Source organism: Berghia stephanieae, chromosome 5 (genome assembly GCF_034508935.2).
Source record: "Berghia stephanieae isolate SIO BIC M18660-M18661 chromosome 5, UCSD_Bste_1.3, whole genome shotgun sequence".
NCBI classification, from domain to species: domain Eukaryota; kingdom Metazoa; phylum Mollusca; class Gastropoda; order Nudibranchia; family Aeolidiidae; genus Berghia; species Berghia stephanieae.
The window spans coordinates 36,116,020-36,143,973 of record NC_088364.1 but is presented as its reverse complement, the minus strand read 5'-3'; the positions used below and the strand labels follow the sequence as shown (position 1 = coordinate 36,143,973).

The following is a 27,954-nucleotide window of genomic DNA, read 5'->3' as shown; positions in this document are numbered from 1 at the left end:
TCTAACAAAAATAGTACAAATGTAAATCAAAATCATAACCTAAAGATATCATAAGCTAAATTATAAATAACCAAGAACAAACAGACAGAAGATTTACAGAAAAAAAATATCCCCTGTCAAAAATACAATCACAAACCAAAGAAGCAGGATAGGCTAGTAAAGAGAAGAAGAAACGACATCACTGTCGGATCGTACACCCATGCGAACATCATAGGTATATGATTCAAGGGTGATGCTCCCATCCAACCACCCGCTAGGTTAATAAGTGGTAATACCCAAATCTACAGATGCCTAAATGAGTCAATAAAATATATAGTAAAATAAAGGGAGTAAAAATGACTCTTATAAAAGATACAGCAAAAGTAAAATAAAGGGAGTAAAAATGACTCTGACAAAAAGATACAAAGAGCTATCTTTTATAAGAGTCATTTTTACTCCCTTTATTTTACTATACATTTTAATAAATAGTGGCCACTGTATCTGAATTAAATGCTTCAAAAGCAGCAAAGATAAAATGGCAGACACATTCTTCTTTTTCAATATAACATTACAACTGAAAATGTAAAAACTATTGAATGTTCCTCTGAATCAAAAATATAATTGGAAGTCATAAACAGACCTACAGTCTACAAACATACAATCTGAATTTTCTGTGGAAAAAAACTTAATTTGAATGGAGGAGGGAATCTTATCAAGGGGATAATAAAATTTCAATTTGTTTTTTTTTTGTTTTTTAGATAAATCACTACTTTAAAATGATTTGGAATAGAAGCAGTTACCAAAATATATTTTTAAAATGCTGAAGGTACACCAGTGTTATCAAAGGAAGTGTTTCAAATGAAAGAAAGAAAAAGACATACTAAGACAATGCATGGAGCCCTGACAGCTCGGTAAAAGCATTTCAAATGATGATTGATTTTCGCTATTTTTAATATGGTTATAACTGCAGACCTGTCTCCACCAAGAGAGAATTAACAGTGTTTAGGATCAGACGTTGAAGCCAGAGCTATATCACAGTTATTGTTCTCTTGATGGAAACAGGATGTGATGCCAGTTATAACAGTTGTGGCAGTTGACAAAATTGAAAATTTTCAAGGAACTAAGGGCACTTATGTTTTAAGTCATTATGCTTACATAAAGTGCAAAATTATGGTGAAAACTAAAAAGATTAAGGTAAAGTAAAATCAAACCCCATGTGTAGAGGATTGATCACTATGCCCATGGCTTTACCGTCATTTACATCCATTACTTCTAGTAATCATCATATTACAATAGAGAAAATATCCAGTTTCTAAGACACAGCAAAACAATGAACTCAACTTGTTGCTTGTTTGGATAAATAGGCAATGGGGTGTGACTATGACAATGCATTTCACCCTTATGAGCAATGCTCACCCAGTGTTAATATTTCTTTAGCAATTCCCATTTAGGTGCATGAAAATGTACAGATTCTCACCATCAGTTTAGGATCTCTAAGCATTATTGCCCTTTCCGCCCACATATTCTTTTTTTTTGTTTGTTCTCGCATAGCATTACATTCAGCATTAAATTTATTTGCGGACTCTTTTCCAAACCAACTCCCCCCCCCCCCCCAGTTGTCACAAATATCTACAAATTTATCAAATTGCTGACTACCAATATTCCTGTGACTTCTCACCTACAGAGGAAATGAATAAGACAAAATCACCATTCCGCTCTCTCTCCCCAAATGGGTCTGCCTCGTCATGGCAGGGCAGCTTGTGTGCTTGCAACGATCCCAGGAGCTATGTCAGCGGGGACTTTGTGCACCCTGGCAGGTCTAACCAAAGCGAACATTTGTGTGAGGGAGGAGCCAGACCAGGGGATTCACAGGATCGGTGGAGCTCATTAATCTTGTCTGAGACAATTCACCTAGGAGAGGGAAAACTCATTTCAAACCTGGGTAGGTGGAGCCCATTAGTCCCGTCTGAGACAATTCACCTAGGAGAAGGAAAACTCAAGCCTGGGTAGATGGAGCTCATTAGTCATAGAAGAAAATCGACTAAGGGAAGGAAACCTCAACAGAAAACCATGGGTAGGAAGAGTAACCAGCCTAGAAGTGAATCTCCAAAATTGATCCTGGTCCTCGAAGTCTGGAGAATATGCGATGGGCCAACTACCCATCCATTTGAATATAGCAAGTTACAGAAACCTACAACAGCAATATAACCAAAAATTCAGTTCTTGGGAGACCAGGGGCTCCAATCGGGAGAATGATGATGCGCTATGACCAAACCCACCAGGGAGCTGCAGACCCCTCTTAGCCCAATAACACCCTTGATAAAGCCTCCAAGATTGTTATCAAAGACTTGAAGACCTTGAATTTGCAGATGACCTAGGCCTCCTCTCACACCGGCTAAAGAACATGCTCATGCAGAACAAAGTCACGGCCCTGGAAGAAAAAGCTCAGTGAGTTGGTCTCAAGATTGGTGAAGAGAAGACAAAACTACTGCGTATAACTGCCAAATAAGAATCCCAAATCACCATCTCTGGTACAGCAATAGAAGATGTCTGAGAATTTACATACCTTGGCAGCAAAATCAGTCAGTCAGATGGAACTGATGAAGACATTACTGCTAGAACCAAGAAAGCACGCCAGGCCTTTGCAATATTGAAATCAATATGAAAAGCTTCCAGCATATCCACAAACACCAAGCTTAAAATATTTAACACTAATGCTAAATCAGTCCTGCTCTATGGGTCAGAGACTTGGCGGACAACCTTGACCACATCAGCCAAGATACAAATTTTTGTCAAAGTGGTGATGTGTTGGCCATACCATGCAGAAGGAGCCCTGTAATATAACCAAGCAGGCTCTCGAATGGAACCCGAAGAGCAAGAGGAAACAGAGTCGTCCAAAACAGACTTGGAGGAGAAGCCTTCACCAAGATTTGTGCATCTCCAATCTTACCTGGAATGAGGCAAAGGTCTGTGCCAAGGACAGAAGACGATGGAAGAGTGCTGTTGAGGGCCCATGCGCCAGGAGCAAAGAGGCATAAGTCAAGTAAGACCATTCCACTTTACCAGTATTCCACCTTTGTGAGGCCATAAAGAGCAATCCTCATATATATCGTCGACTGTATGAGATTTGATAATGCTGTAATTTTTTATTTTTTTTAACTTGACTGAGAGATTTGCTTAATGAACCTAATGAATCCTCAATAACCCAAAATCGTAATGCTTTCAAATCGTACAAAGCCATGAGTAGCTGATTTTGATTCTACAGAAAAATGGCACTTTATAGGTGTTCAAAAAATAAAAATAAAATACAAATATCATTTCAAATAAAAAATTAATAACTATTTCATCTTAATTTTTGATATTTTGGAGAAAACTGAAGTTTAAAAATTCTTTTTTGAATTTCTATTGTCATCAATTACTTCTATGGCACATTGTCTTGGAAACCATCCTCTCAATCGATTGGCACCTGAAGAAAAAGATAAATCATTACTATAATTAAGATAATAACAACATCAAACGTAAGTTTTTGTCAAACTATTTGTAGTAGTATCCTCAGTAGAATTCTACAAGATGGTATAAACAAGAAAATATCAGAATTTCAGCCCTAATACACATTTTTGATAACTTTCATACTGTGACATTATCCAATTGCATTTTGATGCAATTCACAATGTTACTTACAAATAGAATAAGCCTACTTTCCCCCACAAACCCTTTTTAACCTTTTTTCTGCTATTCCATTTTGTTATCCCTTATAGGAATATGAATGCACCATTCATCTCCAACTGAATAGTTATTTTTAAAAAAACAACAAGACAACAAAAATTACCTTGATCTCTATCATTTTCATTCTCAAGCAGCTTGGTCCCATACAGCCATCTCCTGTTTAAAAAAAAATAAATAAAGCAAGCACAATCCAATGATAAGTGTTAAAGTTAAATACCGTAATATAATCATGCTAATATCATTAGCTTCATTTGACAGAAAAATAATTTTTCTATCTTTTTTTTTCTCCTAACTTTAGAAAAAACAAAACAACATAAAACTAATACAACAAAACTATGTCAGATAAAATCAAGCAACTCATTACAAAACTGGACAAGAATATATTTTTTAAATTGATAAAGCACATGGTTTGTAAGCAAACAACCTGGTTCATATCAAAGTGGTCGGTTTTGTTGCTCTTACACTGTCTACTGTTGATAAAAGTTACCTAGATCTTTTGTAATAACATCTGGCAGCAGTATATGATGGTTGAAAGATAATTTCATGGTTATCACTCAGTGCATTGACAGCTGCTCCACATTGTAGCAAGAATCAAATATACCCGCCCCCCAAACAACACCACATCGCAATGTAACACCAGATTCTTTTTTCTACAGGTCTTTGCCTTTCCCCTTAGTATGGGAAAGTGGACAAATCTGCTGGACTGTAGAACAGTGATCTCAAAGTGACATATTTATACTATTCTATTTGTTGTCATCTGGTATTTTCTGTTGCTATCTATCCTAGATGCTTGGATGCCTCCGACCCAGAAGCAGCTTAAAACCAATAGAGGTGTGTAGCCTGAGGAAGGCCAAAGCCTCTTTTATACAAGTCACAATCACTGACTGTACTTTTCTCTCCAGACTGAAGATTAAAATTGTGTTGCCACTCTGTCACTATGTGAACGCTTGCTTTTTTTGGTGAGAAGGTTGAGCCCTCTCAAGGGCGGACTGAGAGAGACCTAAACCCTAAAAGTTGACTTGGAACATGCCATCTCCAAATATGAAATATGGATGCCTTTTTTCTTACTATTATCTTAAAGTTTTAGTCCCAAGTTTTTCAATCAATATACAGTGCATACACCTTTTAAAAATTATGTCAGTTATCGTATACTTTATAAAAACTAGTCAAATAAATATATCAGTAGTTCTATTTTTGAGGTAAAAATTCAAAAATAGTATTTCCTTTACCTCTGTTATCAACCGATAACTGTGGACTGATGACCCATGGCAATCTTAAGCACGTGCCTATCATATGAAGCAATCAGTCCCACAGATCCTGAGCACTGCCTTGTAACTCTCATATTACCAGCTAATTTGAATACCGAGGAAGGGATACCCTCATATTCAAATTAACTGAACACCTGATCTCTTTTAAATAAAGCAAAAGCTGTCTAATGTTAAAAGGAGGACACTTACTTTTTCCATCTGGTGACTAAAACACGGTCACCAATATCTAATTTTATTCTGGCCTCATCTGTGAATGGAATGCAACAACCAACCCGAAGACCCTTTGAAATTGGAAAGAAACGACCCGAATAATTCTCCTTTATAAGGAACTCCACAGTTCGTTCCCTCTTTTCCCTTTTTTGTAGAATTTGCTCCACCTGCAGAAATAAAGTCAATTATTTTTTAATGACCAGTCCGATTAAATCAATGAAGTTTTTCTTTCATTTATACTTTTCTAATTGACTTGATAACTAGGATTGAATCCACAATGTCTCATTTAAAATCTCCCATTACCAAGCATTGAAAGGGCAAACACCATAGTAGATGAAATTTAATGAAATTACAAAGAAAGTGAACTAAATCCGAATTATTAAAGAAAAATATTTCTTTGCCTTATTGAATCTTGAATAATGAAAATGAAATGATAAAACAAAGGAAAATAAACACAATCTTACATAAAACCTTTTTATTTATGAGTTAAGATTAGTCTTATTGTCTTATTCATGAAATTATCAATATTGAAGAATCAGCCGTGAAAGTGGACATATATCAATTTCCCTGAACACCCTGTGGTAAGGTTAAAATCCTCAATGCACTTTTCATCGACCCCCTTGCCACCAAAAGAAAAGATATATTGTATGGTGACAAAGCAATTGACTTATATTATATAAAAAAATAATTTTTTTGAAGAGAATCATTTAAAGAAATGATTAGTGCTTCAGTATCAATATTTGGATTTGTGAAAATAAAAACTCATTTTAGGGCTATCCTAAATATCCTGATGGACATCAGAGGCAAAACCACTGAAGGGGGAAAAAAAATCTCATCTATCAGAGTAAAAAGCTTAATTGCATCAAAATTAACCATATGCACAGTGTCCCCTGATATTTTTTAGGAGATGTGAATTTTCATTTTGGATCCCATTTTCGAGACCTGACTTCATATCTCTTTCTTTCAAAACAGATTCACAGCCTCTTTCAGTTTTTCACCATGACACAATTCACCTCTGTTGAACCTAGCAAATCTATGAACCACTAATCAAAATATTGGACGAGAATGTTTAGAATTTCATTTTCTGCCTTGTTGGTCAGCAAGTTCGTAATACAGAATTATAGATGAGAGATTTTGAGAACAAGTGAATGGAACTTTAGGTAGCAATCTAGTGTTGTGTGCAAATCTGTATCATCTTTCATTCGTTACAAACGTGAAAGCAGACATCTACACATCTTGTCATGACAAAATTGTAGATGACTTTATTCCAGATTGTTCTCAATTTTTGCACTCTTTTTCTCAGTAGTATTCTCTGATCAACTAAAATCAAGAATGTTACATTGAAATCTCATTTTAAATTAATCGTGATTGACATTTCAAAATCGTCTCTCTCTCTCTCTCTCTCTCTCTCTCTCTCTCTCTCTCTCTCTCTCTCTCTCTCTCTCTCTCTCTCTCTCTCTCTCTCTCTCTCTCTCTCTCTCTCTCCTTCACCAGGGGAAGGCTAAAGTGGGGTTTTCTTCTATAAACTGGAGATAGAGATGTGATGATGATAATGATGATGATAATAACAATGATGACGACATAATTTGACACAGAAAAATAGACAAAATATTTTATTACACATTACACACTTAACTGACAAAGCTAGTGCCAGGTGACCACTGTGATACAGCGAAGCTACACAAGACAAGAAACTTATCATTTTCAGGTTTTATTATTGCCATTGTCCACGAGTCCATGATGATGGCTTGTAAACAAAGGAATGAGCATTTGTCAGATAGATAAGAATTTCAAACTTCTTTGACCTGCACCTGCACACACATACACACACACACACACACATACATGCTGGCAGAAGCTTGGTGCTCAGATCAGCTGTGCCAATGCTGCATATCGTTTTAGACCCTACACAGTGTGTTTTCCATCTTGTATGGGGACAGAGCCTCCTGGTGGTTCATCGATCAATGAGCCACATTATCTGTCTAATAATGGGTTATTTTGCTAATTTCTTCAAGTTGAGAAAAAAAAAAAATCTCGGAGCTAGTTAAGCAAAATTACATCAAGATTCCTGGAATACCCAGTCTAATTTCACCCTTGAGAAGAATATCATTGGATTCTCATTGAAATGAACTGTCGGGAAAAAGAGAAATGTCATTAATTGGATGGCAAGGACAGGAAAGAATGGAGCCTGCAGACAGAGATCCTTCCTATGTGTCACAACACAAAGTGGATAGGTAACCTTGAGTCTGTATATAGAGCAAAGTCCACTAAATATGCTCAAACCATTTTACCAGACTCCAAGCCCACAGCAAAACTTAGCATGTAGGTCGATACATGTTACAAGAAAAGCGTTATTACTTTTATTTTTCTACAGATACAACATTGTTACAAGTCATACACTAATTTCATACAGTGTAGTGTGGTGAGAGAATGTGAGTAAAGAGATTCTACCAAAGACTCGGACTTTGTGCCACCTATTGGAGGACTCGAACTAGGGACCTACTTATTAGAAGATGAGTGTCGTATCACAAGACCACAAAAACTGCACCATAGGGCACCATCAAAGTATTGGATACTAATTTAGGAATTTATCAAATTAATCAACAGCTATAAACAAAAGTAATAGTAATTTTGAACAATGAAATAAGACAAAACATTGTAAAATTTGACATACAGTGAGAGTGTATTGGTGACAGCCTTCCACAACATCCCAAGTTATGCCATCAGACTTTGGACGTCCTGAGCGAGTAAAAACCTGCTTTAAGTTTTCCTTCCAGCCAAGGTTGTAGGGATAGACAAAATCCCCTTCTTCTTCCTCTCTATCTAAGGCCTTTAAAAATAAAGAAAAATTATTTATGCATTTATAACAATCTCTGTACTGTGCAAACAACAAGAACAAAAAACCCCCAACAAACTTTAAACCTCCCAGCCCCAACTTTATTAATTACATGAAAAAGGCTAGGCGTACTTAATGACAGTTAGATTGCAAGGCTAGCCATACTTATGGACGGCTAGACTGGCAGGTTAGTTGTACTTCAGAATGGCTAAATAGCCAGGTTAGTCATACTTTTAAGGGGATGGGCGGGTCCTCGATTGTCAAAAATCAAGTAAAAAATCGATTTTGAGATTTTTTTATTTTTGAAAAGTTTGAAACCTTTGCTACATGAAAATATGTTTTTTTGAGTCTCAGGTGGGTCAGTTTAGGTACAAACTGACCTCTTGAAGTCCAAGGGGTCAGTAAATATAACGCAGGGATGCCACCAGGCAAATTTTTAAAAGCCTGAAAACTTAAGCAGATGAGATAAAAATCAACGTCAAGGGCTTTGTAGGGATTTGAAAAATATCAAATTTGGAATATTGTTTCAGTACTTATTATTGCAATTGAGAGCAAATAACACACAAAAGAAATTAGAGTTAACAGTTTTCAAATTGATAAAATAAGGTGCTGAAAACAAAATATAGACAAATTAATATCAATAGCTATCAGGGGTGAGAATGACTGGTCACATAAAAGGAGAAAATTTTTCATTGTGAAGATCATGACCCACCCATGCAACCATAACCTATAAATTTGAACTTTACTCAAATTCACTGAGATGCGATCCAAAATTTGTCTCGCAGCTATTTCTGACACAACTCGGAGAATTTCAAAAGTTGAAAGTGTAATTACATTTGGTGGTTGTAGTAGGGACGATGATGTGGTGGTGGTGATTGTAGTAGTAGTAGTAGAAGTAGTGGTCTTAGAGATGATGATGTGATGGTGGTTGTAGTAGTAGTGGTGGTAGGGATGATGATGTGGTGGTGGTTGTAGTAGTGGTGGTGGTAGGGATGATGTGGTAGTGATTATAGTAGTACTGGTCGTATGGATGATTGTGTGGTGGTGGTTGTAGTAGCTGAGGTAGGAATGATGATGTAGTGGTAGTTGTAGTAATAGTGGTGGTAGGGATGATGTGGTGTTATTTGTAGTAGTAGTGGTGGTAAGGATGATGTGGGTTTTGTAGTAGTGGTGCTAGGGATGATGGTGTGGTGGTGGTTGTAGTAGGAGTGGTGGTAGGGATGATGTCGTAGTGGTGGTAGGGATGATGACGTGGTGGTGATTGTAGTAGTAGATGTAGGGGTCTTAGAGATGATGATGTGATGGTGGTTGTAGTAGTAGTGGTGGTAGGGATGATGATGTGGTGGTGGTTGTAATAGTAGTGGTGGTAGAGATGATGTAGTGGTTTTGGTGAGTGTTTTTTATTCAGCGATAATAATAGCAATTTGTCAAAAAGGAGGAAAATGTCTCCGTCTATCGGTCAAACGCAAGCAAAGTGTAAAAATAACAGGAACATAGCTTTGTATTGGTATTATGTAATATATTACTATTACTAGTATAAATCCATTCTTATCATTAAACATAAATTTACTTTTTGTAAACATTTAATGAATTGTCCTTTCCACATGTTAAAGGCCTACAATGTTATTCAAATAAAAGGCCAGAAAGTGTTGTTCTGTTTTGATTTTTACTTTATAAAGCAGGCTACAATATCTTTTATTTTTTTACCGAAACCCAGTGGTTATTCATCTTATAAATACAACCCAAGAATCTCACAAATTTAAAGCCATAGTCAAAAGGTAAAAAGAAAGAAGAATAAACTAAGCCAATCACCATTGCTTTATTCTAGGCTAATGTATTATCTCTGTATAACCAGATGATTTAATGGATGGTTGAGAAAAGAGAGAGAGAGAGAGAGAGAGAGAGAGAGAGAGAGAGAGAGAGAAGAGAGAGAGAGAGAGAGAGAGGAGAGAGAGAGAGAGGAGAGAGAGGAGACTTCCACCAGAATAATTTAGAATTAATTTAGTCTATATCAAAATAAAAAAAGAAAAAAAATGGAAAGAAGGAAAGAGAAAAAGAGAGAGAGAGAGAGAGAAGAGAAAGGAGAGAGAGAGAGAGAGAGAGAGAGAGAGAGAGAGAGAGAGAGAGAGAGAGAGAGAGAGAGAGTATTCGTAAGTTTGTTATGTAATGCTATTGACAAGGAGATGATGATACCAGGTGATGTCATTAAAAGTACTTCATGGCATCCTATTAAAAACGGATTTCCGGCTAAAACCAGAAAAGTGGCATCCCTGATAACATTACAGCCTGGTTTGACAGCGAAAAAGCCACATAAACATTAGGCCGGTATGAGCATAAAACATCGATAATAATAGGCAAGTTTGATATCAATATTTTCGTCTATTTTTATTCTATACATAATGCCCACTGTCAAGGTCTTTGGTCTATCTATATTGAGTCAAGAGCTTTTCCAAAAACCCCGTCACTGAGCCTTTGCGAGGGGTTTACTCGATTGTAGTAAAATCGTGAGTGAGTGCTGTGACTTTTGCCTCGCTAGCGCTGTTCCCATTGGCTGATCAAAATAGTCGATTATACGAGCCTAGATTTTCATTTCAAATGAGCAAGAAACATTTACTCACCTTGTCAATTATCCATGATTCTATACCAGTTTCATTTTTCCACACACTTTTCAACTGGACATGAAAAAAAAAAAGATTAAATTCATCAGTGAGTAACAGAGAGATTCACACCTGTCTTTGAACTTTATCTTTTTCTTTAAAGCACATCTTCATTTCATGATACCTGGAATGTTCAACTTAATTTTACTTACACAATAAAACGGGTAAATCAAAAGGCATTCTGACCAAAAAATTCATGACCCTCAGCCAAGTATAGTCTTCAATAAATATGTTATAAATGAAAGCAAGATTTGTATAGAGTATCAATTTTCATGTCGCTTACTTTGCTAAAGCTGTTTTCTTCTTTTAAACTATATAAGAAGTCTTGAAAAACCACAAGAACTGTGAAGATAAGTGTGAATGAGCTTTACCAATTTTTTGCCTACTCTTTGAGAAGAACATTAAGACATATATCAAAATACTTTTGGCAAGGTTTACTTTGATCTTGAATCAATTTCTGCCGGATGGGCAGAGTGTCCAGAAATTAATTTAAGACAAAACGCAGATTCAAACCACATGCATTAATGGTAAATCAAGTACTTCACCAAATGAGACTGCAAATATAATACTCAAAGAAAATTCCAGTGTATGTTTGTGAACTTGTAGGTGTATTTATGAGTGGCAATGCATATACACACTAAGTGTTGCTTTTGGCTTGGGACCCCTTATAAAGCGCTTTGAGCACATTTAATGAATAGTGCATTAAATAAATCTAGAAAACTTTTTTTTTCACAACTATTTGTTTATTTGTTTCTCAAAACACCTCAATTAAACTTTTTAGAATGATTCAACATAAATGTCCTGTTGATGGAAAAAAAAAAGAGTTTAGTTTCTGTTTTTTTGTTGTTTTTTTTTTTAGATAAAAGGAAATGTGTGTTTTTTCAGGTCTCTTTTAACCAAATCCTATCAACTGTTATAGAAGAGAAAGTTATTAACAAATGTCCATACATCAAATAACTTTCTAACTCACCTGTATGTAAAACAACACCCCAACAGCTATAATCACTCCAAAAGAAAGTCCAACTGCAAACATCGTTACAACAAATCCCCACACACCCAAGTAAACAAGTGGCTCATGTGGTCGGTGATAATAATAATATTGCTGTGTTTAGAAAAAGGAAAAAATAACATTTGGAATGAAGAGTTAATATCCATTTGTAAAGGTTTGATATCAATGTAATCTGGATGACCTATGATACTTCACAACAATATTGACTGTCAGCAAGGATCATAATGAAAACATAATAATGAATAAATATTTATAATTCTCCATTATTACTATGATAATAATAACAACAAAAACAACAACAATCAAAACAGCATCTCATACTCATAATATCACCACTGACAATTATCTTTAAAATTCTTTTCACAAAAAAATTTCCAAACAAGTGTACTACAACTTATCTATATCTATATAGCTGCTGTAAAACTAACCCAAAGAATAGAGAGCAGAAATCATTTAATCGCCTCCTAAATTTTGCCATTTAATGACAAATAGCACAAACTGAACACCAGAGTTAAAAACAACAGTGACTCAGTGGATCAATTTGTAGAGCACTCCACCCTTATGCAAACAAACCCAGTTCAATCCCAAATTACAACATAAATCTATGTACCACCACAAAATTTTAGATTTACCGAGAAAATCTTTGTAATTTACTCATATTCTGTCTAATGGATGACGAGCAATTTCAAAGTTTGCTCTATGCCTGAGAAACCAGAAAAAAACTGGGTCCATGGCTCTGATTACCCTTGTTATAGAGTTTAATGTTTTAATACTCACAAAATTCAAAGCTCTATAGACGGATGGAATGAGGATGGTAAGAGCATGAATGCATCCAATTGGAGCGAAAAAGAGAAACCATATAAAGTTAGCATGGTTGAAATGGCCACAGCATGTGTTGATCCATGGACAGTGATGATCCATCTTCATGACACACCTATAGGATTGATAAACGTGCAGAAATGTAATTTAAAAAATTACAAGTAAATCTTCCTCTGTTCTTGCCATATTTCATCTTTGGTATAGATTGATGTATATGGTTAAAATAAAATATTCAAACTTTTATGATTGATTCCATTGATGCTATTCTGCATTTCTGAGGATGTGATTTGTTTCATTGAAAACAATATTCATAAGTCACATTGTGGTTTTATAGACATGCTGTAACATTCAATATAATGGGAAACTACTTAATTTACATTCAATCCCAAATCATCTATTTATCAACTGTCCAATTATGAAATGGTTGATTAAGCTAAAGACCAGCGTATTTGCCAGTGAGTTGCAAACAATTGTAGCAGTCATGACTCATTATCCCATTAGTACATTCTATTCACCAGCTGAGTTTCCAAACTGGCCATTCCAACCCGATGTCACCGTCCGATAGAGATATGATGTATTATTAATACTTTATTTTAGATTACTTCCTGGTCAAGACATTAAATAAAGTGAAAAAAGCTTTTTACCTGATGAAAATATGTCAAACAATTTTATAGCTATATTTTTTTTTTTAATTTTAGAAAAAAAATTTACACTAGAAAAGCAATTATGGCATTTGATTATCTCAATTCCTTGTGGAATGACAACCTTTTAGTTGATGATTATGATGAAAATGTTGATAACGATGATAAGCCGGACATTGATATTGCCACAAATTTCTTTAACTTTAACCAACTTATTACTTTTAATTTTAAAACTCACAAGACGGTAAAAATAAAATTTTTCAAAGTTCATTGTTATTTTTCTATTTACACACAAATAAAACAGAACACCATTATGTTAAATATCAAAATAAAGGTAAACCTTTCTTCTCTTTTAATATCACTTTGAAATTCATGTCTCATGGATAGTAAGCTCAAAATTAATCTTTATTTGGAAGTAGGTAGCATTTTCCCCAGACTTACTCCCCTCGGCTTAGGATGATAGGGGTATGTGATCTCATTTTGGCTTAGGATGGAGGAGCATGTTAACCTCATTTTTAGCTTAGGATGGATTAAAAGGGATTAACTACTTATGACTTATGACACCAGATTAATTAGTTGAAATGAAATCACGGTAAAATATTTTTCTTTAAAATGTTAGTTACCTGCCACACTTTCTACAGTGATGAGATCTTGGGGCTTTGAAACCACGACATATTTCACAATACTGAAGATATTTGGAATCCCCTTGCCTCAACTGGTAAGATTAGAGAGAGAATAAAAAACTCAGACACTATTCTATTCATACTTGTATGTATACTTGAATATAGTAGCATTTTAATTTTAAAGATGGTATTTTCTTTCATTTGACACTTGGTTTTCTACCTGTAATACAATCATAATAGATCATATATTTAAATTTAGATTATTTAAAATGCTCACTGCCAACCCCAACTGAAAAAAGGTGTAATTTTGAAGGAAAAGGTGTAATTGTGCAAAACAAAGGCATTATTCTTAAATATATATCACTCAGGCCTGTAAATCGTCTTTCCCAAAATTGTCTGAAATTTTCTTTTAACGATTGGTTACCACAGCAGCCATTGACTATTACATGTCAAACATCATGATAGATGTAGCACTCTAATATGCTTTTAAAAACTCAGCCCCTTTATACTGTAATTAATTCTGGCTTTGCAGTTTAGACCTTAATGATGACAAAAAGGCGTAATATGAAAAAAAAAAAGCATAAAATGCATGATTTGATAAGAAAAGCGTAATAATACACCTTTTTGTCATATAGTTCGCAGCTCTGTATAACAATGATATTTAAATATGTATAAATGATACAAAAAGATGTTTGGTCTTTTATAGCCAATTTCCATGGTTTTAAAACACTAACTGCTGTATGAATGTATTCCCCAGGCAGACAAAATGAACCAATGTTTACATACAATATAGTGTGTGACGCCCTAAAAGGATTCTCTTATGGAAAAGCTATCACAGCCTATGACCATGTTCTGTTTCATTCCTGAATTGAGTGAGTACCTTAATCGAAGCAGAGGAAACAATATCATGCCAGAGTCACTTACCTTAGGGTATTGACTCGCTCATTAATGACACAGGGATATGAATAATGTAAATAAATAAGATACACTTACAGGGTTCCATTGTAGTGGAACAACTCCAGGCCCTTTCAAGCAGGCACTGAAATAGTTGAAGAGAGTCAGTACAACCCAGGACAAGAATATGACGAAGTTAACAAAAGCGCCGAGGGTTTGTTCAGGAGGCCACCACATAACATGGCACCGGACAGTCACCCATGTAATGGTTGAAATGACTCCCAGTGCTAAAATTGGACCCCAGTGTAGGAATTGTTTCCATGTCCCTACGTTGTCATAACCCATTGTTAATATTAAATATCCTCCTTTCACTTGTTCAAATATTACATTGTAACATTATTTGGTCCTCAAAGATATCTGGGGATTAAATAAAAACAGATGAAACTTCATTAATTATCATTATATTGATCATATTTGTAACACAATAAGTGAGATTGTGGGGGTGGGAATGAAAGAAATCATGGTCATAAATTACCGTGCATAAAAGCTGTATCGGGAATTGGTTTCGGAGGGTCTTGCAAATACCAAGTCTTTCATGGAAAAGTCTTTCGAACTCCAAGACGCTCAGTTTGTTTTGCTTTCTTGGCACAAACGAAAACCGAGATGTCTTGATTTGTGACCTAGTTGTCTCATTTTGTGACCTGGATGTAATACATCATGTATCATTTTGTGACCTAGATGTATCCTTTTGTATGTGCAAGCCATGCGGGTAAGTACAGCGGTAGCTTGCCAGTTAGAAAAAAAAAAGAAACAGCGTAGCCGCATTTGAACAAAAACAACTTAACCTTTCAAAGGCGAATTTCAATCTTACTTGGACCTAAAATTAAAATCTTACCGTTTTCATCAAAAGACAAACAACAGTAATACAATTTAAAAGAGCAAACCCAGTAGCAACCTTTTAGAGGCGAAATTCGATCTTTGACCTAACACCAAATCTTCCTGTTTTCATCAAAAGACAAGTAACGGCAAATCGATTATAGATAATTGAAGTCCGAGTTGCGTACTCTGACTGCTCTCTTGGTGGAAACGCTGTATTCTCCGTTAACAATAATAAAGATAAAAGGAGATTATTATCTGAAAGCAAAAAATTAGCTTCGTTGTTAAGGGTTAAGAACACCTGCGAGCATCATTGACATGCTCTACGTCACCAAGGTCACCAAGTGACACGTCTCCCTGCAAACCCTCCCCCCCCCCCATCCCTTATCCCTCCAATCTCACAGTGGTGGTGGCAACAGCGGTAGTGGGGGTGGCAGTCTAATTATTTGTAGCAGACGACAAATTTCTCAACGGGTCAGACTGGGCAGGTATTTTGTAACGAACTAAAGTTCTGAAAAATCCTTTGAAAGTTGAAAGATACTAGTTTTTTAAACAGAGGTAGGTTTGAAAAAAAAAATATTTCTCTTTAATGTGAAGGCATGCTCAAAGCAAATTGGGCTTTTCAAGGACTTGGTACGCAGAAGACGCACCTCTCTAGTTGAAAATGGTATCATTGGAAAGGAAAATGGTTGAATTTTTATGATTTTTAAAAATGTTTCCATGGAATTTTTCCCGAATGACAATATGACAATATACGGCTTCATTTTCTTGCCCACTAACATTAAGCTATCTTTGCTTTCCATTTCAATATCTTCTAGCTAACTAAATGAATTATAGGGAATTGTAGCAATTGTGATAGAGTGGTGATTCAATGCCCTTTATTTTCGTCCTTAATTTAATTTATCAAATTCTGTAAATAATCACCAGTTATCTCAATTTAACCAAGCCATTGTTTTAAGCCAGCAGCTCACAAATGAAAACTATCTAGTTGTGAAAGGGAGAACTAGGCACTTTGATAAAATTTTCAAACTCAAAATATATTTATTTGACCCAGTCAGGGGGATGGGACTTGAAATAACATAAAATTTGATACCTTATTTGTTTCTCTACGACTTACGGTTCCAGAGTTATTTATATTTTTCTGTTTAAATTTTTTGTCAATGTTACAGAGAGAATCTGTCATCTCACTGCTGCCTCAAAATCAGCATCTCGCGGCTATCGGGAAATTTTGAGTTTTGCAGTCAACATGGCCCACTTATTCTTTTCTGTAATTTTGTTTCAATTAAAAAAATACATGGCAAGTGTTAGTGTAGAGTTAGGTACCATTTTAAAGGTCATAAAATAAGCTTTATTTTCATATTTCATATAAATCATTTTTATGTATGAAAAGTATGGAAAAAATTTAGGATAAATGAAAATGGAAACAACAAAAAAGAGGTTTTTGTCCAAAAAGTGGGGTTGATGGCGGGTAAAATAAAATAATGAACGAGTGTATCAATTTTGATGAAATTTGGCAGAGATGTTCTTCGATTAATTGTCTATCGATGTATGAAGTATAATTAACAATGTAATGTATCCATACCATAATTATAATTATAGAAAAAAGTTCTTAGACTTAGACACATTGATAAATTTTTATTTAATTAGCTTTCTGAGAAATACAATCAGGAATTAAGAATGAAATACACCGTTAGAAAGCTTGTTTTGTGCCCTTACTTTAAAATGATACAAAAATTAGTCACAAATAACGCCATGGTGACCAAAACAGTTAACGGCCAAAAATAAAGTTTCATCTTACAGTGAGCCTATCGGCGACCACTGGACTGGAGTTATCAACGTGCCAAGGAGAACTGTGACTGTGACACAGATTTAGCCGATTTAAGTCCATCATTATCATTTCATTTAGAATTTAGAGATAGGCTCGGCTAAGGGCAAGGGCTTAGGCTTATTCTTATAGGCTAGAGAGCTGAGCCGGTGTTACCAATACTTAGCTTCTATAACCAGGACAAATAATTCGTTTGGACAGAAAAATAAATAAAAACTTACCGCTTACCGTCAAAAGCAGTTTAGATTTGAAGATACATTTGTTTTCTATAAAAAAACATTCGGTACTAGACAATCCTTGATGAATTTCAAAAGTTGTGTTTGAAATTATATCCTAAATATTTAATTATTCATTCCTCGCTAAATCGTGTGTTTTTCTCGTCTGACCCATAGGTTGGTGCCCCCTAGTGCCAGCCGCGCAATAGCCGCGCAAAACAAAGGTTTTTTAAAAAGTTTATTGAGAAAAAGATACGGAAAAGGCCTTTTTTTCTTTTATTCAATCAACTTGACTGCTGGTGGACCCTAGGCCTCTCTACAAGTCCAAGAAATAATACTCACTTTTTCTCTTCGCCAACGAAAATATCTACCCCCTACCGGTCTAATTATTTGTAGCAGACGACAAATTTCTCAAAAAGGTCACGTGACACTGTAAAAACAACACAGGAAGTCCATGAAAGCTTATTTACGACATTTCCTTTGAACCGTGTAAACAACAAAATTTCGTTTTCATTCGACTCAACGGGTCAGATTGGCCGGTATTTTTTTAACGAACTAAAGTTCTGAAAAATCAAAATGTTTCTTAGAAAGTTGAAAGATGCTAGTTTTTGAAACAGAGGTAGGTTTTTAAAAAAAATCTTTATATTTTACGTGAATGCATGCTCAAGGCGAGTTGGACGTGCAGCGGAGGTTGGTCGGCCAAAGGCCCACCTCTCTAGAATCTATCTGAGTCTAAGACTAAGAATAAGAAGAGTAGGAGGTAGCCTATCCTAACGTCGGGTAAGCATTATAAGTATAAGCATGCGTGCGCGCTCACATACAAACGCACGATCCACACATTTACCTCAATCTGAGATCCCATTCAAACAAACTTCAACGGTAACCTCGGCTTTAGACAGAAAATAAAATTAAGCTCAGCCAGGGGACGAAAAATTTATTTTGCAGTCGGCAAGTTTGTAAAGAGTAGAAGTAGAGAGTCAGAGTAACCTGCCTTCGAAATGTGTATCATTAGCTTTGTTTGTTATATTGCGTCCTACATCCTACACAAACTTAATCTTTTTTGTGTATGTCTATGTATTTATCTTTTCCAGCATACTGTCCGCTTACAATTTTCATCTTGATAATCTACCCTTGCCATATGACAGCAATAATGGGGAATGTCACAAGAATGACTTACTTTAAATAGCGATATAACGTTACCGTGTGTTAATTTGATAGATAACTTTTATCATTATTCAACAATGAAACATTACAAATTCAAGTTCTAAAATTCGTGATCGAGGAAGGAAATGTCGAACGAAAGGCGAAACTCCCGGAAACAAATATAATACATACACACTACACACTAGAAAACCCAAGTTGGAGCCATAATCAGCATCAAGCGAACACCAATATTAGTAGATCTAGACCGCAAAGAATGTGAGTGACTGTGACTCATATGATAAAAGGGGACAATACAAAGCAAACAACAAAAAACAAGCCTTGGCGTTCTTGATTCTTATACTTATTCTTAGTTCTTAGGCTTAATTATTGAAGAACTTCGTGGTTTCACAGTACAACACAGCACCTTCGTCAGTAGTCGTTTTTCAGCAACGTCACGTGAACAAATGAAGTAACTACTGTAACTGTAACCTGAGGTTGAGGACGATGCAGTTCTCTAGTACATTAGTACTGTCACGTGTAGCGAATACTGTAGAGAGAGAGAAATTATCTACTAAAGTCTTTTCATTATATTGCTACCATGACCAAAAAAAAATAATTAATAAAATGGGGTAGAGTGGAGGGGGATGGGATAGAAAGAGAAAGGTGCGTGTAGTGTGTGTGTAAGTAATGGAAGGAGCTAGGGAGACAATTAGCTCCTCGAAAATCAAGGAAAAGGCATACAAAACATTTGTAAGACCTGTTCTGGAATATGCTTCCACTGTTTGGGATCCCTACACCCAAAAATACATCTCAAAAATAGAATCAGTGCAAAGAAGAGCTGCACGCTACGTCCTGAACAGACATCACAACACCTCAAGTGTATCAGACATGCTAGAAAAACTACAGTGGCCGAAATTAGAACACCGCAGAAAATCAGCAAGATTAACAATGCTATTTAAGATCAAGCACCACCTCGCTGAATGCCCAGTCATCAAGAAAAAACTGATACCAGCACCTTTGAGACAGAGAAGAGGTAACAACAACCAATACAGCCTCAGAACACAATACCGTGGTTTTTCCTTCTTGCCGCTTACGGTCAGAGACTGGAACCAGCTTGACGCTAAAGTGACCGAAGCCACTACAATTGATGCTTTTGTGGCAAGTTGCTATGCAAATACTTAGACCTTACACAAACCACCACTGACCAACGTTGACGACCCCTAAATGTCCCTGGAAATTGATTTTAGACTAACGATTATAAACAAGGAATACAGAGAGATTAGAAAGCAGTTTCATATTTGCCATAATAATCATCCAATTGATTGTGGGCAATCAAAGGAAGAAGAAGAAGAAGACAAGGCTGGTCTTGTCACAAGGAGATGAAATGTAAACTGAAGGCTGGTGCACAGCTAATCGTGATGATTAAAATTAAGTTGAAACATGGTAGGAGGGAATGAAGGGGGGGGGGGGGGGGGATTGTCTAAAGAAGAATTTGAGATGCTGTTTGAACACACACCCCCCTCCCCCTTCCTCCCCTTTTTCTGTAAATTTATTTTTAAAAAAGGGAAAGTGGATGAGGAGTGAGATACTGATAGTCGTGAATTGAAATTGATCTTTTTTTTCTAGGCTTCGGGGGAAAAGAATTTCAAGTTATCTCCATGGAAATAGCGTCGTCTTCTGATTTCAGATTGGAAGTGTCAATCGCCACGGAGTTATTCCTTGGTAGTTTATGGTTCATCAATTACCAAGGAGTCAAATTGGAACTCTTCCAGTACATGTGATTTTAGTCGAGCTCGATTTGTGCGAAAAATGAATCTTGAATATCTCGTCACTTTCCTCCAATCATTCATTCTTTTTCAGTCGTTGTGGAAAGGTTTGAGTCTACGCTCGTCAGCATTTGTTATTAATTTTTATAGGTCTTTTCGCAAATTCCAAAATGAGTTTAAATCATATCAAAACAAAAAGTATTGTTGTTTTCAGATTCAGCGGGGGAAAAACAAACAGAAGAATGAAATGGCAAATCTCTGGATAGTGACATTGACCCCTGGTCCCGATTTTTTTTCAATATGTTATTAGAAATAAAAAACCCAAAATAGCAACTTGCATTATAGTAAAAACCCTGTTTAGCGACATTGTTATACAATAATCGGCAGTTGATACTGATGCTTGATCCCTGACCATCATCATCTCGTACTCAACCAATAAGCAATCCTTTTTTTCCTCCCAATTAGATCACTTTGTTACTGACCAATCAGAACATTTGTTTACTACACTGCATGGAACCAACACTAGAGCATATGGAACCACAGCAAAAGAAGTTATCAGTGGATGGAACTCTCAAGAGTCCATTAACCTTCCCTGTTAGCCACCTGTCTGAGATCAGTGGAGGTTTAATATGTTGGAATATAGGGAAAATAATAACAGCCTCTTTCACTTTATTGTTTTCATTTGCCCTGTAATTTTTTTAGGGGATCCTTATCCCAAAAGTAATGCCACAAAAACAAAATGTTAGATCAAGATTAAAGCTAAATGTGTGGTTTTGTGGTATGCGACTTGTATTTTAACACTTGGGTTCCTGGTTCAAGTCCTCTTTTGGCGGTGTGAAGTTGAGTACACATGTCATAATATGACTCATATGCATGGGTGCCAGTTTTCCGGTTCATGCCGGAATTCCGGTTTCGCGATATCTCGAAGTCAAATACCTCCGGTTTCAGTGTTTTGAGTAAAATAACCTAATAGCATAAAAACGGTAATGAAATAAGAGTAAAGTTTAGGCCTCATTTTCAGTATTCAGGTTTGGCAAAGTGTCTAGATTTTAGTTTCAAGTTTCAGCACTTCCTGCTGGCACCCATGCTCATATGTTGTGTTTTGCTATTAGCTTGGGACCCCTTGTGCTTTGTTCAGATTTAGAGGAGATTGTCTCATAGAAAAATTACATGTGTGTGTATGTGTTATTTTGTGTGTGATCACCTACTTGTGAATTTTTTTATTTTTTTTTTTTTAATTTTAGCTCTGCTTCTAAGATGGACAGTGACAGTCAGCCAAGAGGTAAAAAGAGGAGCAAAGCATTTTATAGGAAAAGTGCCTATGGATCCAAAAAACATTGTCAAGGCACTAATGTTTTGGAACCTGGAATCCGAGGATTTTTGGTGACATGCAACCATGAGGAGCGCAGTGCTGTTAGGGAAAGTTACAACATCCTTAATGAGTATGCAGATGATTTATATGGGCCAGATAAGGTAAGCAGTTCACAACAGTGCCACACATATTCCTCATCCCTGCTGAGACAATTTAAGATGAGGAATATGTGAAATCTGTACAAAGAAAAAAGGGAAATTTGTAAATTTCAGATATTAATATTAGGATGAAGAATCCATGAAAATGAGGCATAAGATGACGAGGAATACGCTATGTACAATGTACAGTATCCATCACGTAGCTCTAGATATGTCCAGAAATTTTTTAAAATCTTACTAACGTTGATTTTTTACTTGGATTCTGTCCTTGATCAGCATACAGTTTTGTATCCTCTTAAGTTTATCTGTTTGGAACAAAATAGGCTATGCTATGCGAGAGAAAAAATCCATTACAATTTCATGTAATTGATTGAAATCTATGGACATCAGTAAAGTAGTCCTTCAAAGTCATTCGGTATACATGGAGCCAGACTTTATCTCGGTTTCTATAGAGTGGATATTATGCTAGACTATCGCAAAGAACTTTCCAGCAGATCTAGCAGACCCAGCTACGCGGGTGGTTGGATGGGAGCATCACCCTTGAATCATATACCTATGATGTTCGCATGGGTGTACGATCCGATAGTGATGTCGTTTCTTCTTCTCTTTACTAGCCTATCCTGCTTCTTTGGTTTGTGATTGTATTTTTGACAGGGGATATTTTTTTTCCTGTAAATCCTCTGCCTGTTTGTTCTTGGTTATTTATAATTTAGCTTATGATATCTTTAGGTTATGCTTTTGATTGACATTTGTACTATTTTTGTTAGATTGCTTGTTTTTTTGTTTCAGCGGTCTCTCATATAACCTCAATTGTGTTGGAAGAGACCTAAAGCAACAAACAAAACAAACAGACCCAGCTACACAATAGATGGGGAGGGGGGGTCAGGAAAAATAAAATTTCAACTTCAATTGGGATTGATTTCAGTCCCTTTGTGTGTGAAACTAACTGAGCTATTGGGACCCTTTATGGACATAACTGCTTTGATGTAAACATCTCATTGTCAAACTTGGAATTTATGCTTCTGAAATTATAGGGAAATTGTAATGGACCAATTTACAAATGTAATGGGCAGAGGGTAGATAACATTACAGTCCCTAGAGTGCTGAACAACATCAGCATTTTTAGAAATCTCAGATCATATTATTTAATATACCCTCACTACCTCAGGTTTTCTTGGTATTCCCATTTCTATTATGGTATTTCAATCGTGATTTGGATGTATAACAGGGATCTGCTACAATGGGAAATTACATCAATTCCCTGGGTGGGGTCTTTTGACCTCTCATGGTGATCAGCAGGTCACTTGCTGTGTCTTCTATCCCCCTATATCTGTTTTCTGAGTTGCTTTATGTCTTTGTTTTGGAATGGGATTACAGTGGAACTCAGATACAACGGTAATAGTGGAACTAGCAGAAAATCCCCATTAAAGCTGAGTTCCATTAATAAATCCATGCATATGGAATTGGCAGGGAAGCAATCCTGAGGTAAGTAAAAAAAAAACCTCCAAGGAATACATTCCGAGTCATCTCCCTATGTAACTAAATCTGACTAAATCTAAGTCTGTGACTTCCATCCCTTTAGCTCCTCTTCCCCCCATCCCCTTTTCCAATTACTTCAGGATACAAGGCGGATTGGACCAATGCAACGGTTAATTCTACCTAACTCCTTTTCTCTGCTTTCCACCCTTTCCAAACTCGCCACTGACAGCCACTCAACCACTGCTAATTGCACTTCAAAACTCAAGTAGCGCCCTGTCCTAGGATAAATCTTCACATAGAGCTCTTCACCATCTCATTGGGCATAGTTACCTAATCAGTTACGAGGCACACATCCCTCACTCTAAGTGTAACATATTTGGCCTAAGTGTATAAACATGTTGATTGGTCAGTCACACGCCTCTCACTAGCCTTTTGTTTAGTCATTGTGGATATGTTACACAGAGTACACAGAGAAACGTCGATAGTAGGACACACAATAATTGCAATGCAATTTGCTTACTCCCACCCCATCTCTGTTCACTATAGTATGTCAGTGTCATGTATGCCTTCCTCTTTTTTTCTTGAGTATGTAGTTTTTCACAACTGGGTAAGAACGCAACATACAAACATCAATTCCTGTTTCCCTTGTTCTTATACTGTATAATGATTATTTTAATATTCCTTTGATATGCATATTATCTTAAAATTTCAGATTTTGTGTTTGAAAGATGTGACAGATCTGTATATATTTCAATATTTTGATTTATGTTATACTCAACACTCAAAAGTATAGATAGATTTATTTCAATTTGATGTTCCAGAATGCTGGTCTGCTATTTGAACAAGCTACAGAAGAGAGTGATGAATGTGATGACGTAGAAAGTGCCATGAGAAAGGAGGTGGAAGAATTAAAAAAGGCATCCTGTTCTCCCATGAAAAGATTTCAGAATGTTTCAACCAAAGCTAAAAACTGTGTTTTTATTAGAACATCTCTAGAGAATCCAATCGAGGTCACATCACGTATAATGGAAGAAATTGCAGAGAAACATTTAAAGAAGGCCAGATATGCTGCACGGATTCTTCCTATTGTTGGCACTTGCAAAGCCAATACGAAAGATATAGAAAAGCTTGCTTCTGATGTTTTGTCAACAATATTTTCAAAACAGAGTAGTGTCAGTTACACGGTGCTTTTTAAAATGAGAAACAACAACGGAAATTCGTGTGGGCGTGAAAGTGTTATTCCTGCTTTAATTAAGGTAATGAAGGATATTAATCCTGATATGAAATTTTCTTATACAGATTATTCTATTGCTATTGTTGTGGAAGTTGTTTGTACTGTTTGTTGTTTAGGGGTTGCCCCTGATTATTTCCGCCTTCGGAAATACAACCTTCAAGAATTGCAGCAGGGCCCAAAAGATTACATACCAACCTCTGCAGTTGAAACCAATGAAGTAAGGGTCGCCGATGAAAGTTCTATCAAAATTTCTGAAAATGTTGAAGGTGTGAAAAACAATTCAATTTCATTGAATGTGACAGACAATAACGTTTCCAATGTGAAAGAGACAGAAAATGTAGTGATAACAGATAACAGTAAGTTTGGAGAAAGTGAGAATAGTGAGAGCAAAGTTGTGACAGATAAGGACTGTTCTTCATAGCATTAGCATATATATATTTTAAAATGATACAGAAATCATAATAATGACATATTGATGAATGCAATTGAAATATGTCAGTTTTAAAAAAGTATAAAGATGTTATTCATATTGTTGTTGTTGCTGTTGTTGTTGTTAGTTATTAAATCCAAGTTTTATTAAAATACTCCTTGATTTTGTTACTATTTGAATACTAGCAAATCCTTTGTATCTTCAGTGCAAACACGCGGGTGGTTGGATGGGAGCATCACCCTTGAATCATATACCTATGATGTTCGCATGGGTGTACGATCCGATAGTGATGTCGTTTCTTCTTCTCTTTACTAGCCTATCCTGCTTCTTTGGTTTGTGATTGTATTTTTGACAGGGGATATTTTTTTTCCTGTAAATCCTCTGCCTGTTTGTTCTTGGTTATTTATAATTTAGCTTATGATATCTTTAGGTTATGATTTTGATTGACATTTGTACTATTTTTGTTAGATTGGTTGTTTTTTTGTTTCAGCGGTCTCTCATATAACCTCAATTGTGTTGGAAGAGACCTAAAGCAACAAACAAACAAACAAACAAACAATGCAAACACGCAGCTAACGGTATAAAAAAAATATAACAAAAAGCAGAGTAACATCAACTTCATTTATTTTATAATTTGTAAACAACCAGCTATATTTGTCCAAACAAGCTTGCGAGGGTGTCACTTATCCCATATTTTGATGGGCAAATATCTAGTGGTTTAGCATTTTAAATTTTTTCCATCCCACCCCGACCCCCCTCTCTCTGTCATAGTCATGAGTCATATGTGAATATGTGGTTTTGTTGTGTGTGTGTATGTGCAAGAGAGATAGAAAGGGAGGGTAGGGGTGGAGGGGGGCACAGAGAGGAATACTGGCCTGGTATCTATGAATGTAATGAAATGCTTTGTGTTTAGGTAAAATACTCACAACATCTGCCCTCCAGATGAATCCTACCAACACACATAACTATATGACTATATGTGACTTTGAACGTTTATATCTGATTTATAGAAGGAACGAAGTTGACATCACTCAGTGCTTTGTTATTATTTTTAGATAGCCTGTAAGTGATTACTTATTACTATATTATATCAATCAATGTTAGTTTTGTGTGTTGGTATGTTTAATTTGACTGGTGGATGTTGTGAGCAGTTAACCTAAATGCATAGCATCAATATTCAAGTGAGACCTAATCACTCAACTCAAGGTCCAAAATCAATAACAAAGAGCTGATTGAAATCGACTTCATTCCTTCATTGGAGGAGAAGAGAGTGGACAGAATGAGTAGAGTTCTTGGATATGCATTGATGCTGTGCGGTTATGTAAAATAACCAGTGTCCTGCATCAGAAAAAATGTCAACAAAATGGCTAATTCTCACAGCTGGTAGTAGTCTGGTTTTCCCTGTTGTCCACACACACATACACAGACAGACAGACTTGCTCTTTCTTTTATTAATATGCAAGGTGTTCATAAATTCTGGATATATGGTAATAGTACAAATTCCTTTTTAAAAACTCAATCTTATTCAATTGGGATGTAAATATATATATCGTATTTTAACTACACGTGGCTTCCACTCCAGTACAAAAAAAAGTAGCTTTCAGCCAAATCTCCACAATCTATAACATAAATGAATAAATAAAAATAGATAAAGTACAAGTATCTAGACTTTTTGAACACCATGTAGTTATATGCCAGAAATTCAACTAAGGAGTTGTTTATTAACTGATATCTGCATTGAAAAAGAAAATGAAGACATAAGAAACACTTTTAAGAAAGGAAATGGTCCCGTAAAAAAAACAAAAAAACCCATCCTCTTTTCTTACCATTTCTTTTATTTTAGGCTTGCACTGTAGTGGGTGCCAGATTCAACAAGAGGTCAACAGGGGTTTCAGAAATCCCTGTTTCTTAGCCCAACATTTTCTTAGTAAATAAAACTGTATTCAAGAAGTCACAAGAGGGACTCAAGCTAGTTGTGATGTTAAAAACCACTTGGTAGATAGCATCTATTCTAGAGCCTCCCCCACGTGGCCAGGTGGAGGTGATGTAACCGTTAGGTCCTGGTTTCAACTGCCTATCGCCACAAACGTTTTTATTCTCTATTGTCATCTGGTACTTCTGTACTCAATTCATTTCTTGTTAATGTTATTTGTATTTAACAAGCATCCTAGCTAGTAAAGTCGCATTCAACAAGATCATTTTGGCCAGAGAAGCTATACGCACGGTGTCACAAAAGCTCACCACACTCGTATTCCATCCCATGTTTTGCTCACATAAAAGCGTTTCTTAGTGTGGTATAAATCATGGTAGCACAATGCTTTTCAATTGTGTGTAGAAATCTCACATGAAAGGGAAGAGGATTGAAAGACATCAGTAAAGTTAAAATGCTAAGGACAACTTGGTACAGGAAGTACTGTTTGTAGTAGTGTGTGTGTATGTGAAAGAGCGAGAAACTTTATCATTATCAGGATGGTAAATTGAGTGAATGGTCCACTTTATTGACACCCATCATCACTCCCCAGAATCAGCAATGCCGCGAATTGTGCCTGAAAGTAGGTATCACAAACTAAAATTTTGTTATGCAAATAGCAAAAATTAAATAACAAAGCTACATGTGACTTCCCGAACCATGAAAAATAACATTTTAATTTATCAAAATCGGAAAATACATTTTAAAAGTTTCAAAGAAACCTCATTTTTTATGATTTGTGAAAAAGCATAAATCTTGTACAAGGGAAAGAAAAAAATTTGGTTTTGTTTACATAGCTGGCGCTTTGCGGTGAAACAAGCTAGCAGGCCTGGTACTACATTCTTCAAAGGCTGTTGATTTTAATGGTAAAAGTTTCTCACCAAT

At 35.9% G+C, this 27,954-nt stretch overlaps 2 protein-coding genes across 3 annotated transcripts; one reads left to right on the top strand and one right to left on the bottom strand.

The window, feature by feature from the left end:
- Positions 1-714: 714 nt before the first annotated feature.
- Positions 715-18,562, bottom strand: LOC144972838 (palmitoyltransferase ZDHHC6-like). The gene is made up of 10 exons (XM_078914543.1): positions 18,423-18,562; positions 14,762-15,079; positions 13,769-13,860; positions 12,463-12,619; positions 11,647-11,778; positions 10,638-10,691; positions 7,858-8,013; positions 5,163-5,350; positions 3,809-3,861; positions 715-3,445 (listed from the first exon to the last, which is right to left on the bottom strand). Exons 2-10 carry the CDS (start codon positions 15,005-15,007, stop codon positions 3,360-3,362), a joined length of 1,164 nt encoding a protein of 387 aa, XP_078770669.1. The 5' UTR covers positions 15,008-15,079; positions 18,423-18,562; the 3' UTR covers positions 715-3,359.
- Positions 18,077-25,254, top strand: LOC144972839 (THUMP domain-containing protein 1-like). Of its 2 annotated transcripts, none has more exons than XM_078914544.1 (3): positions 18,077-18,197; positions 21,732-21,960; positions 24,258-25,254. In XM_078914544.1, exons 2-3 carry the CDS (start codon positions 21,745-21,747, stop codon positions 25,089-25,091), a joined length of 1,050 nt encoding a protein of 349 aa, XP_078770670.1. In that variant the 5' UTR covers positions 18,077-18,197; positions 21,732-21,744; the 3' UTR covers positions 25,092-25,254. The 2 variants fall into 2 exon arrangements, with proteins under 2 accessions (XP_078770670.1, XP_078770671.1); XM_078914545.1 differs by lacking the exon at positions 18,077-18,197 and adding an exon at positions 18,847-18,997.
- The last annotated feature ends 2,700 nt before the right edge of the window (positions 25,255-27,954 follow it).